This window comes from Geotrypetes seraphini, chromosome 10 (genome assembly GCF_902459505.1).
Source record: "Geotrypetes seraphini chromosome 10, aGeoSer1.1, whole genome shotgun sequence".
Lineage (NCBI taxonomy): Eukaryota > Metazoa > Chordata > Amphibia > Gymnophiona > Dermophiidae > Geotrypetes > Geotrypetes seraphini.
Window position 1 is genome coordinate 86,608,577 of NC_047093.1, and position 13,564 is coordinate 86,622,140.

Below are 13,564 nucleotides of genomic sequence, written 5' to 3' on the forward strand. Positions count from 1 at the left end.
TTTATCCAAGAAGGCAGTGTCAAAAGGAATTTCTACAGCATGAAAGGATTAGACCTGCTTGTAATCTCTGCTGCCAGTTACTGGTCATGGCACTGAACATTTCATGCTCCTGTCTGTCTTACAGGTTCACCTACAGCCTGGGTCAAGGCCTCTGGCTACCTGTCAGTAAAAGCTTTGTGGTCCCCCCAGTGGAACTTTCAATCAACCCACTGGCTAGCTGCAAGACAGACGTTCTGGTTACTGAGGACCCTGCGGATGTCAGGTAAGGATGAGCCAAGAATGCTAATTCTGGAGATTCCCATCCTTATTCCCCTCTTTGAATGCTCTGAAATATCAGCCTTCGTAGACAAATGAAAAGAGGATCTTGGCTTTGTTGTGAAATTTGCCCATTCTGTGATAAATGTTCAATGAGAGCTTATTCTTGTGTTATATATATGAAGCTACTTAATGATTAGATATTTTGGGAGAATATGTTTGGTAAGTTCTATTTTTCTTCCCTATAAGCCCCCAGTTATTTAAAGAAGGATCCATCGGAAAGACAGAGGCAGATAGATAACATTATTCAAAGAATAAAATATATACAAAATACTACATGTTCCCATAAAATAAGCTATAACCTGACTACTTTCAGCAGACACCTCCACTCCATATTATACATTCCCTTTCTCTGTAGATTTTCATGGATTTTCAGAGTGAAAAACATGTGTGTACTGAGGAGAAAGTTAGGAAAGCCAGTAGGCCTTTGGCAAGCCTAATCTGGGCCCCAGCACTGAATATCCAGATCTTTCATTGTTCATCCAGTCTGCCCATCAAGATAGCTGTGCAGGTTACACTTCCTCTTAAATGAACACTAGAATCACAAACAGGGCAGTTGACAAATTGCCACAATGCCAGTCACATATATGATGCATTCTTGTAAGTGTGGTTTTGTAATATATAGGCAAGGTGCTTAACTCCTGTAGTGCATATCCAAAAAGGATGTGTAGCCATGGGAGGGCCACGGGTGCATTAGGGGTATTCTGAAAAGTTACACATGTAGTTATAGAATACTGGGTAAGCATATCTAACTTTGGATGCCAATATGTATACCAATTTTCAGCAGATGTAAATCTGGCACCCAAAGTTAGACTTGTGAATTAGCTCTACACCCCTAAAGAACACTTGCTCTTTATAGAATAGGGACTAGCACCAGGTTTTTGGGGGGGCTCATTTTTCAGCACTATTTATGGAATTCTGTCCTTAGCATGTAAATGCAAGCAGGTGTTCACAGAAGAGGGCATAGGAATAATAATTAAGATACCCCACTTTTATCAAGCTGTGCTGTTGAGCAGTACAAGCTAAATACCAAGCCACCCATTCTGTTCCTGTGGGCGGCTTGGCATTTAGCTTGCACTTCTCAGCAGCACAGCTTGATAAAAGGGGAGGGGCTGGGGGGGGCAATTTAGTGCAGTAATACATTTTTTTTTTTTAAATCCTAGCAACACGGAACATATATCCTATTACCAGAGGAAAAAAAATACCTCTAATTATCTGAAATTCTTTCCATACCCTGCCAAGTCCCTCTTTTAAAATGGTGCCATTTTGAAAGAAGGACCTGGCAAGGCAGGAATAACTGAAGATCATTTCTGCAAGATCTATGAGGTTGCTGGGATTTTTCAAGGGAATAGTAGTTAACATCACTTCTGAATATGAAATGAAAAATGAACACATTTTAAAAAGAGTTACCCTTTGTTTTTGTTTTTTAAATAAAATGAAATGGAAGTGCATCCTTATTGTCTAGCCTAAGCTTCTCTGAGACAAGGCAAGAGACATATGATTTTCCCGGTATCATTTACCCTCTACTGACACTTAAGCACCAAAGAACCTGTAGAACTGATATCTTTGTGTTGCATATGGTGACATATACCAGCCCCTCTGCCTTGAGGTGTCTTCAGGCTTAAAACATTAATGGAGCACTACAATTCAACCTATTTACAAGCCAACTGTGTTGAACTGTACCCCTTGGGATAGTAGAGCACTATTTTCTTTCAAAGCTGAGGAGAAAATGCACATTTTTAAACCACAGCAATTTTCCTGCATAATCAGAGACCCTTCTAGGCAATGCCCAGTCTGCACTCTTATTGAAACATAATGGTAAATAAAGCTAGTATTTCAGGAATTTCTGATAGTCAGCAAAGGGTTTTAATAGTAAGATTTTGATATTCAACATGTGTTAGTGTCTGGTTTTGGAAGATGATAACATTTAAGCAAAATGCAAGGAGCTCTGCAGCACAGTCAGCACATGACCTGGCTATGTTTAAATGCTGCCTCGAGCATGATTCTTATTACAGCACAAGGCATGAAATGAGATGTATGCTTACAAAAAAAACCTTAAGTGCTGAGGAGTTAAACCAAATGTTTCTATGATGCTAGAGTTTACTTGCTGCTGGTCTTGTGGTTGAAATAGAAGACAATTGTAGGAAACTATAGAGCTAACCAATGGCTATTGGAATATGTTTTTCTCCCAGGGCAAGCAGACAGCATATTCTCACATATGGGTGACGTCACCAACGGAGCCCCCTTACGGTCACTTGAAAAGTGAATCACAACTTTAAGTTTTAGAAAGTTTGTGATCAGCCCGTACCACGCATAAGCGAATGCTTTCCCGCCCGACTTAGGCACGCGGTCCCTCAGTTTCATAGTTTCCGCGGAGCTAAGAAGACGTGTTTCAACAGCAGTTGAAAACTTTTTTGCCTTCCCGCTCTCACGTCAATGACTTTTTAGTCATTTTTGTGTGCTTTTCTTCTTTTATTTTTGTTAGGGTTACTTCAGTTTAAAAAAAAAAATCTCTTTTTATATCTCTAGCGGGTTTTTGGCCCTGCGGGGCCTGTTGTACCACTTTACCTTCAATTTCAATTTCACTGAGGCAGTCTTCCTGTCGATGTCATGCCCGCAGACAGGATTTAAGAAGTGCAGTCGCTATGCTCATCCCATCTTGTGACTGACCCACATCGCTGGTGTCTCCAGTGTCTAGGGCCTGAGCACCATCCAGAATCCTGTACTTGTTCACCACTTCAGAAAAGGACTTTGAAAAACCGCATTCTTCAATAACAATGTTTGTTCAGTGTTGCTAAGGAGGGGGAGCCGACATTGCTACCGATGGCACCGACCAAGGCACTGCCGCACTCATTGACACTGGCAGAAACATCTCCGGTGTCGCAACCTCCAATGGGTAAGCCAGCTAAGAAGCCTTCCCCTACCCCATCTGGGACGCAGGTCAAAGTGGCATTGAGTTGAGTCATGATGACCTTGAAAAAGTCCCATAAACGCCTAGTCCTGATTTCAGTGAGTGCCTCGACATCAGCCTCCTCATCACCAGACTGGCACGCAGCACCAGTGGTACCAGCTAAAAAGCCTGTGGTACCGGTGCTCTCCCTCAAGCAAAAGATTGACAGTTTGCTTCGGGAGGAATTGGGTGAACATTTTCAAACATTGGTGCCGACTCAGATTATGGCCACGTCAACACCGGTTGTCCAGACCATATCGACACCAACTATTCTGGCCATGTTGACACCGACTTTCTAGGCGGTTCAGTCTGAGCAACGAATGACACAGACCGCACCTCAATCTGATGCGCCACCGGTGCGGAGACCATCAACACAGGAGTCAATTGATCCATCTACACAGCATCAGTCGTCCTCGACTCAAACATCGAGAGAGGTTACTCCGGTACGGTAATGGAAGCACTCTCAAAAAACCAAGCATCTCGAGGCTTCGACACCGAGTCTTCCACACCGTCCTCATTCCATACAGGATTCGGATTTATTTGGAGACTTGGAACAGGAACCACTCTCTACTGCAGATGAGGACTCTTCTGATTCAGATTCACCTCAACGATCACCTCAAAGACCTTGTGCTTTTTCTGAGCGGTCTTTTTTTTCTAAATTTATCCGTCAGATGTCTGAAGATCTTTCCATCTCATTAGAAGCAGATTCCAAGAGGATTCTAAGCATAGCAAGGAGTTCTTGGAGGCTCTGGATTATGATCAGCCTCCTAAAGACCTGCTGAAGTTCCCGCTCCATGATATTCTATGAGAGATTTTCTATAAGAACTTTGAGACTCCTCTCTCCATTCCAGTGGCTCCTAAAAAAATGGACTTTTTGTATAGGGTGGTTCCTATTCTAGGTTTTGCTAAACCACAGCCCCTTCATGAATCTTTAGTGGTTGAATCCACTCTAAAGAAATTGTTGGGGGCTAGTGTCTATGTATCTGTACCTCCTAGCAGAAAAGGTAGAGCAATGGACAAGTTTAGTAAGCGTCTTTACCAGAATGCAATGTTGGCCAACAGAGCTGGTAATTATAATTTCCATTTTTCGTTTTACCTGAAATATTTGGTCAAACAACTTACATCTTTTCAAAAGTATATTCCATCTCGTAAGCAATCGAGATTCCAACAACTCATTGCTTCGAGACAGGACTTACAAGAAGGGTGGAGGAATAGCACTATATATAAAGGACACCCTTCACTCAACCAGGGTGGGTACGGCAACACAGGTGGAAGGATTGGAATCATTATGGGTTAAATTACCAGGAAGAAATGGAGTTGACATAAAATTGGGACTGTACTATCATCCACCTGGACAAACAGAAGCAAACGATAAAGAACTGGAAGCAGAATTGAAGTGGGAATGCAAAAACGGAAATGTGATGGTTATGGGGGACTTCTAACTACCCCGGGATAGACTGGAGTATTGGAAACTCCAAATGCATGAGGGAAACAGAATTCCTAGAGGCTGTGAGGGACTGCTTCATGGAATAGCTCGACAAGGAACCAACGAGAGGGAATGCCACTCTCGACCTAATCCTCAACGGGCTAGGGGGATCTGCAAAGGAAGTGGTAGTAGTAGGACCACTAGGAAACAGCGATCACAACATGATCCAGTATAAATTAGAAGTAGGAACATCAAAAGTGAATAGGACCACAGCGACAACACTCAACTTCAAGAAAGGGAACTACGATGCTATGAGAGCAATAGTGAGAAAGAAACTCAGAAACAGCTCAAGAAAAGCAGAGACCATGGAGAAAGCCTGGTCCTTATTCAAGGACTCGGTGCAAGAAGCACAAAATCTGTACATCCCCAGGTTTAGAAAAGGGTGCAAAAAAAATCAAACAAAAGACCCGGTATGGATAACCAATGAAGTGAAGAAAGCGATAGGAGACAAGAAAAAATCATTCCGACAATGGAAAAAGGACCAAACCAGAGAAAACTGGAAGGAACACAGGAAACACCAAAAAGAATGTCACCGAGTGGTTAGGAGGGCAAAAAGAGAATACGAAAAGAGACTAGCCGGGGAAGCAAAAAATTTCAAATCGTTCTTCAGATACGTTAAAGGAAAGCAACCGGCGAGGGAAGAAGTAGGACCGTTGGATGATGGAGACAGAAAGGAAGTGGTAAAAGAGAAAAAAGAGGTAGCTGATAGGTTAAACAAGTTCTTCTCGTCAGTCTTTACAAGTGAGGACACATCCAATGTACCAGAACCTGAAGAGATCTTAAATGGAGACCAAGTAGAAAAATTGTCGACAATAGAGGTAAGCCATGAAGATGTCCTTAAACAGATAGATAGTTTGAAAAGCGACAAATCACCAGGCCCGGACGGAATACACCCAAAGGTATTAAAAGAACTAAGAAACGAAATAACGGAAATACTACAACGAGTTTGCAACCTATCCTTGAAAACTGGGGAGGTCCCAGAGGACTGGAAAATAGCAAATGTTACACCTATCTTTAAAAAGGGATCGAGAGGTGACCTGGGGAACTACAGGCCAGTAAGCTTGACTTCAGTTCCAGGCAAGAAGGTAGAAGCACTGATAAAAGACAGCATCTGTGAGCACATAGAAAAAAATGGACTAATGAAAGCGAGCCAACATGGCTTCTGCAAAGGAAGATTATGCCAAACGAACTTACTGCACTTTTTTGAAGGGATAAACAGCCAGATGGACAAAGGGGAACTCATAGACAACATTTATCTCGACTTCCAAAAAGCCTTTGACAAGGTACCCCATGAGTGGCTACTTAGGAAGCTGTGGAACCACGGGGTGGAAGGGGACGTATACAGATGAGTTAAACACTGGTTGGCAGGCAGAAAGCAAAGGGTTAGAGTGAAGGGCTACTACTCGGACTGGAGGAGAATCACGAGCGGTGTTCCGCAGGGGTCGGTACTCGGACCGCTGCTGTTCAATGTATTTATTAATGACCTAGAAACAGGGACAAAGTGTGAAGTTATAAAATTTGTAAACTCTGTAGCAGGGTTAGGACGGCGGAGGACCTACAAAAGGACCTGAACAAACTGGAAGAGTGGACAAATAAATGGCAGATGAACTTCAATATAGAGAAATGCAAGGTCATGCATATAGGGAAAAAGAACCCGATGTTCAGCTACAAAATGGGGGATTAGTACTAGGGGAAAGTAATCTTGAAAAAGACTTGGGTGTGCTGGTGGATACAACAATGAAGTCAACGGCACAATGCACAGAGCCTCAAAGAAAGCAAACAGAATGTTGAGCATTATTAAGAAGGGTATTACAGCCAGAACAAAGGAAGTCATCATGCCACTGTATCGTGTGATGGTGCGCCCGCATCTGGAGTACTATGTCCAATATTGGTCACCATACCTTAAGAAGGACATGGCAATACTTGAGAGGGTTCAGAGAAGAGCGACGAAAATTATAAAAGGTATGGAAAACCTTTCATACGCAGACAGGTTAGAAAGGCTGGGGCTCTTCTCCCTGGAAAAGCATAGACTCAGAGGAGACATGATAGAGACTTACAAGATTATAGAGGGCATAGAGAAGGTGGAGAGGGGCAGATTCTTCAACCTATCGGGAACCACAATAACAAAGGGGCACTCTGGGAAATTGAAAGGGGACAGGTTTAGAACCAATGCTAGGAAATTCTTTTTCACTCAGAGGGTGGTGGGCACCTGGAATGCGCTTCCGGAGGCTGTGATAGGACAGAGTACATTACAGGGTTTCAAAGAAGGATTGAATAAATTCCTGATGGATGCAGGGATTGAGGGATACAGATAGAGGTATAGATAGGATTATGTAAGCGTATAGATAGAGGGATAAAGGGGATTGAAGGGTTTTAGGCAAAGGATCACCTTACAGATCATGGACCTGATGGGCCGCCGCGGGAGCGGACTGCTGAGCATGATGGACCTATGGTCTGACCCAGCGGAGGCAACTTCTTATGTTCAATTGTGGAAATATATGGTTCGCACGACTTATGATACTTTTGAACTTACATCATGAGCAGCGGCCATGTCGGTGGCCATGAGGCACCTTGCCTGGCTTCGTGTTTCTGAACTTGATGTAAATAACCAGGATCATTTGGCTAATGCTCCCTGTCCGGGAGATGAGCTTTTTGGTCCTTCAATGGATGCGACTACTCAAACGCTATCTGCTCACCAGATGGGACTCTTTGGTTAAACCAAAGAAGAAGCCTCAACCGCCCTGTACTTTCAAGCCAGCTTCTTCGTACCAGTGCAGGTTTTTGGCTAAGCCTGCTCCTCCTGCTCCTTCTCAGCCTAGGAAGCAAAAGCAGCAACCACATCAGTAACCTAAACAACAGGCTGGTCAACAAAAGCCCACACAGTCTTTTTGACGTGTTCCTCAAGAGCATAGCCACAGTTCCTATTCTCCAACTGCTACCTCAGCTGATCAAAGGGTGACTTCAGCATTTCATAAATAGTTGGGAGCTCATCACCACAGATCTCTGGGTTCTAGCCATCATTCATCAGGGGTATGCTCTCCATTTTTATACCCTACCTCTGGATCATCCTCCAAGAGAGTCTATTTCAGACCCGATACAGTCTTCTTATCTCATTCAGGAGATTCAATCCCTCTTCCTTCTCAATGCCATCAAAGAGGTTCCTTTAAATCAGCAGAGTCAGGGATTCTACTCCCAGTATTTTTTAATCCCGAAAAAGGCTGGAGGTATACGACCCATTCTGGATCTCAGAGATCTCGACAAATTTCTAGTCAAAGAGAAATTCCTGATGCTCTCCCTTGCATGTCTTTATCCACTTCTGCATTAGAATGACTGGCTATGCTCTCTGTATCTCAAAGAAGCCTACATGCATATACCAATTCATTAGGCTTCCCGCAAGTACCATCGGTTTCAGGTGAATGGATGTCATTACCAATACAAGGTTCTTCCTTTTGGCCTGGTGTATTCTCCCAGAGTGCCTGATTGTTGTGGCCGCATTTCTCCGATCCCACAGTCTTCAAGTCTTTCCTTACCTGGACAACTGGTTGATCAAAGCTGTTTCATCTCAGGAGGTGGCTCTGGCATCATTTCAGACCATTGTCTTCCTACAAGTTTTGGGATTTGAAGTCAATTTCCCAAAATGTCATCTAATTCTGACTCAACATCTTCAGTTCATTGGAGCTATCCTCGATACTACTCTAATGAGGGCGTTTCTCCCTCCAGAGCACCTGAACACTCTTCTCATCCTCTGTCAACAGAGGTTGAAGGTTCACACCATCTCTGTGAGGCGCATCATAGTTCTCCTGGGTCACATGGCTTCCACAGTTCATGTAACTCTACTTCACATTCCTCAGCCACTCAACAATGTTATCAACAAAAGTGGACTCAATTTTCTTCCTGGTGTCTCCTTTATCATCATGATCCAACTTCTTTGTCAGTGGAATTGGTGTTGGATTATCTACTTCATCTGTTTGACTCTGGACTTAAATCTACATCTATCAGAGTCCATCTCAGTGCTATTACAGCTTTTCACATGCCAGTTGGGGGAAATCCTCTTACTGCTCATTCTTTGGTCTCCAGATTCATGAAAGGACTTTTCAATGTGAAAGTATCTCTCAAACCTCTTCCAGTGGTCTGGAACCTTAATGTGGTTCTTTCCAGATTAATGAAGCCTTAATTTGAACTAATGACCACAGCTCATCTCAAGTTTCTCACCTGGAAAGTTGTGTTTCTCATTTCTCTTACCTCTGCCAGGAGGGTCAGTGAGTTGCAAGCGTTGGTGGGAGATCCACCCTTCACAGTTTTTTTACCATGATAAAGTGGTTCTACACACGCATCCTAAGTTTCTACCGAAAGTATGCACGGAGTTTCATCTCAATCAGTCAATTGTTCTTCCAGTTTTTTTCCGTAAACCTCATTCTCATGCTGGAGAAATGGTGCTGCACACTCTGGACTATAAACATGCTTTGGCTTATTACATCGACAGGACAAAGCCACATAGAACATCTCCTCAACTTTTCATCTCATTTGATCCTAATAAGTTGGGGCATCCTGTTTCCAAGAGAACGATTTCTAATTGGGTAGCGGCCTGTATGTCGTTCTGCTATACTCAGACTGAACTATGCCTGGAAAGTCGTTTCACAGCTCACATAGTCCGAGCTATGGCAGCTTCTGTAGCTTTCCTTAGATCTGCTTCTATTGAGGAAATCTGTAAAGCTGCCACCTAGTCCTCAGTTCTTACATTCACCTCGCATTATTGTCTGGAGTCTTTCTCCAGATGGGATGGGCACTTCAGCCAGTCAGTATTACAAAATTTATTTTCTTAAAAGTCAACTCTCCCACCATCCCATTCTAGTTAGCTTAGAGGTCACCCATGTGTGAGAATATGCTGCCTGCTTGTCCTGGGATAAAGCACAGTTACTTACCATAACAGGTGTTATCCAGGGACAGCAGGCAGATATTCTCACAACCCACCCATCTCCCCTGGTTGGCTTCTAAGCTGGCTTACCTTAACTGAGGGACCACAGGCCTACGTCAGGCGGGAAGGCACTCGCTCATGCACGGTGTGGGCTGATTGCAAACTTTCTAAAACTTAAAGTTGCGATTCACTTTTCAAGTGGTCCGTTCCAGGACTCTATCGGTGATGTCACCCATGTGTGAAAATATCTGCCTGTGGTCACTGGATAATACCTGTTACAGTAAGTAACTGTGCTATTTGTACCATTAGATATAATGACTCCTTCCCTCTACTCTTCCTTTATATAATAACTGATTGTAATCTAGGTTCCCTTTGTGTCATCTCCTTACATACCACCATATATATATATATTTTAATCTACTATAAATCATTTAACTACTTTTGGTTTCTGCAATATTTAATAAAATTGATGTATAAAATGTTTATATTAGGTTAAAAAGTGATAAATCACCTGAACTGGATGGTATACCTCCCAGGGTACTAAGAATGCAAACAAGAAATTGCTTACCTGCTGTTAGTAATATGTAACCTATCGCTATAATCATCTATAGTACCTGAAGATTTGAGAGTGGCCAATTTTATGCAGATTTTTTAAAAAGGTTCCAGGGACAATTTGGGAAATTACAGATTGATAAGCCTGACTTCAGTGCCAGGCAAAATCATGGAAACAGTCATAAAAAATAAAATTGTGGAACACATAGACAAACTTGATTTAATGGGATGAAGTCAGCATGGGTTCAGCCAAGGAGGATCTTGCCTCACCTATTTGCTTGACTTCTTTGAAGGTGTGAATAAACATGTGGATAAAGGTGAGTAGTTGATGCAAAAAATGTATCTAGATTTTCAGAAAGCATTTGATAAAATTCCTCATGAGAAGCTCCTGAGAAAATTAGAGAGTCATGGAATAGGAGGCAATGTTCAATTGTAGGTTAAAAATTGGTTATCGGACAGAAAACAGGGTAGGAATAAATGGCCCTTTTTCTCAATTAAGGAGGGTAAATAGTGGTGTGCCACAGGGACCTGTACTGGGACAGTGATATTTAACTTATTTATAAATGATTTGGAAACTAGAATGACAAGTGAGGTGATTAAATTTGCAGATGACACTGAACTGTTCAAAGTTGTTAAAATGTATGCAGATTGTGAAAAATTGCAGGTAGACCTTAGGAAATTGGAAGATGGAAGATTAAATTTAATTAGAAAAAATGCAAAGTGATGCACATTGGGAAGAATAGCCCAAATCATAGTTACCAGATCTTAGGGTCAACCTTGGGGGTTAGCGACCAAGCAAAAGATCTGGGTGTCATTATAGACAATACAATGAAACTTTCCGCCCAATGTGCAGCAACTGCCAAAAAAGCAAACAAGAAGCTAGGAATTATTAGAAAAGGGATAACATGACTAAGAATGTTATAATGCCTCTGTATCTTATTCCGAAAGCATCTGAAAATCTGGCTTTTCTCCAAAACGTAAAGCTATCTATTTAAAATGTAAAGCTATCTATCCTCGTCATAACCTCTAATTTCTTATTATGTCCTCCCTCATTTATTGAATTACCTGTAAACCGTGTCGAGCTCTATCTTTATGGAGATGATGCGATATACAAACTTAAGGTTTAGTTTAGTTTAGTTTATCACTCCATGGTGCAACCTCACCTTGAGTATTGTATTCAGTTCTAGTCACCTTTGCCTAGCTGCACTAAAGAGGATCAAAGAGACCGTGTGGGTTTCTCCGATCCAATTTTTGGCCAATTCAAGAAGAGCTATTGATGCACTAAAATGTTTGCATGCAAATGATTCATGTGGAAGTTCATCATAATCCCTTTCTCTCCCGTCCAACAGATGGCTTTGAGAAAACTCTCACACATGTGCAGAGCTGGTAGGGAAATCCTGAACAGCTGAGAGGCAGGAGAGGCCCCGAAAGCAGCCTCTTGCCACTCAGCTGTTCAGACAGGAACCCTCTTTTTTTTCATTAATGGGCACAAATGCTGTTACTCTTGCACAATATCTGCTCCATTAAAAAAAAAGAAAAGAAAAAAAAAGCATTCCCCTCCCAATGATGACGGTTCTCCCTGATAAACCGGCACTTGGAACCGACACCACTCCTTCCCCCCATGGTAGCAAAAATGGCAGGAGGAATGCCCACTTCATCCTGCCATGGTGACTCCCCCCCACCACACATACACACCTGAAAGAGAATTGGCAGGAGGGAGGCCCAAGGGAAGGGGCCTTATGCGTGTGAGCCAATCGGGGCCTTGGGCTCCTTCCTCCCTGTGCAGGGTTCCATAGGGAATCCCAATGCATGGCTCAGAACCAGAATCAAGTTACCATATATAATCGAATATAAATCAATCCGAATATAAACCAAGGAAAAAATGTTGACTCAAATATAAACCAAGGTTAGAAATTTGAGATATGTGAGTGTCATTTGTCAGGGAAAGTGTGGCGCAATGATTAAAAGCTACAGCCTCAGCACTCTGGGGTTGTGAGCTCAAACCCACGCTGCTCTTTGTGACCCTGGGCAAGTCACTTAATCCCGCTGGGACAGACATGGAAAAATGCATGAGTACCTGAATAAATTCAAGTAAACCATTCTGAGCTCTCCTGGGAGAACAGTATATAAAATTGAATAAATAAATAATCACTAATTTTTCAATTGGGGCTGTTTTGAGTCCCAAAAAGCTGACGGAGAGTCGACAAATATTTTCCTATTTGGGGCCACAACACCACCCAAAGTTTCTGGACTTCTATCCCCACCAGAACACCTGGCCTCAGTCACACATACAGAAAGCAGAAAAAAACCCTTTTCAAATATAAACCCTCAAACTAAATGTACTATTGTACACAAACGAAACCGTAATATGCCAGACTCTGCATACAGTACACTACAAAAGAAATAGAAAGAAATGCATTTCTTCTTGAACAGTCCAAAATATAATAATAATAATAATAATAATAATATAGGAGGAGTGTGTGGCGCGGTGGTTGAAACTACAGCCTCAGCACCCTGGGGTTGTGGGTTCAAACCCCGCGCTGCTCCTTGTGACCCTGGGCAAGTCACTTAATCCTCCATAACCCCAGGTACGTTAGATAGATTGTGAGCCCACCGGGACAGATAGGGAAAATGCTTGAGTACCTGATTGTAAAACCGCTTAGAAAACCTTGATAGGCGGTATATAAAATCCTATTAAACTTAAACTTAAAAAGAACAGATGTAAATTTTCAGAATTGACACATTTTAGTCACTAAATTGGAAACTAAAAACATTTTTTCTGGCAATTTTATTTTTCTGATCATCTTGGGCCATTTTTTGGCCCCCAAATCTTGATTTATATTTGAGCAAGTTGGTGGGTGGAATAAGATGGGGTATATATCAAAGGAAATATATCTTAGGAGAATGAAGCTCTTGGTGTGAGTATCCCAGTCCTGGTTCAAACTGAACTGGAAGGACTAGGAGGAACCTGCAAACTGTCTTCAACCTAGAAATTATAGCTTAGGATATAGGAAGGATAGTACAGAGGAGAATGGAAAATAAAAGGGCTGTTTTATGTCATATAAGTTGTAACAATTTTTCCTTTTTAAGTGTTTTCCTTTTGTTACTGTTTTTGCACTAACCCCATCCATTTTGTTCAAGCCTTCCTTAAGTACTTTGACTTTGTAAACCACATAGACAGTCTGCCTTGATTTGCAGTATATCAAAATAAATTGAACCTGAACAGTGTGTGTGTTGTGGTTTAGGTAAGGTAGTAGGGAGACAGATAATTTTATTTCAAAAGCCAGGTGCAAGTTAGTAACAGAGCACCAGATATTTTGTCTTGGCAAAAATGTTGCATAGGTTT

General features: G+C 42.1%; 1 protein-coding gene across 5 annotated transcripts in view; it reads left to right on the top strand.

Annotated features, from left to right (window-relative positions):
* Positions 1-13,564, top strand: part of ASTN2 (astrotactin 2) — a 1,902,914-nt gene that overhangs the window by 1,031,834 nt on the left and 857,516 nt on the right. For all 5 annotated transcript variants that reach the window (XM_033961675.1, XM_033961676.1, XM_033961677.1 and 2 more), the window contains one exon: positions 125-262. In XM_033961675.1, coding sequence (XP_033817566.1) covers positions 125-262 — 138 coding nt within the window. The remainder of the gene's footprint in view (positions 1-124; positions 263-13,564) is intronic.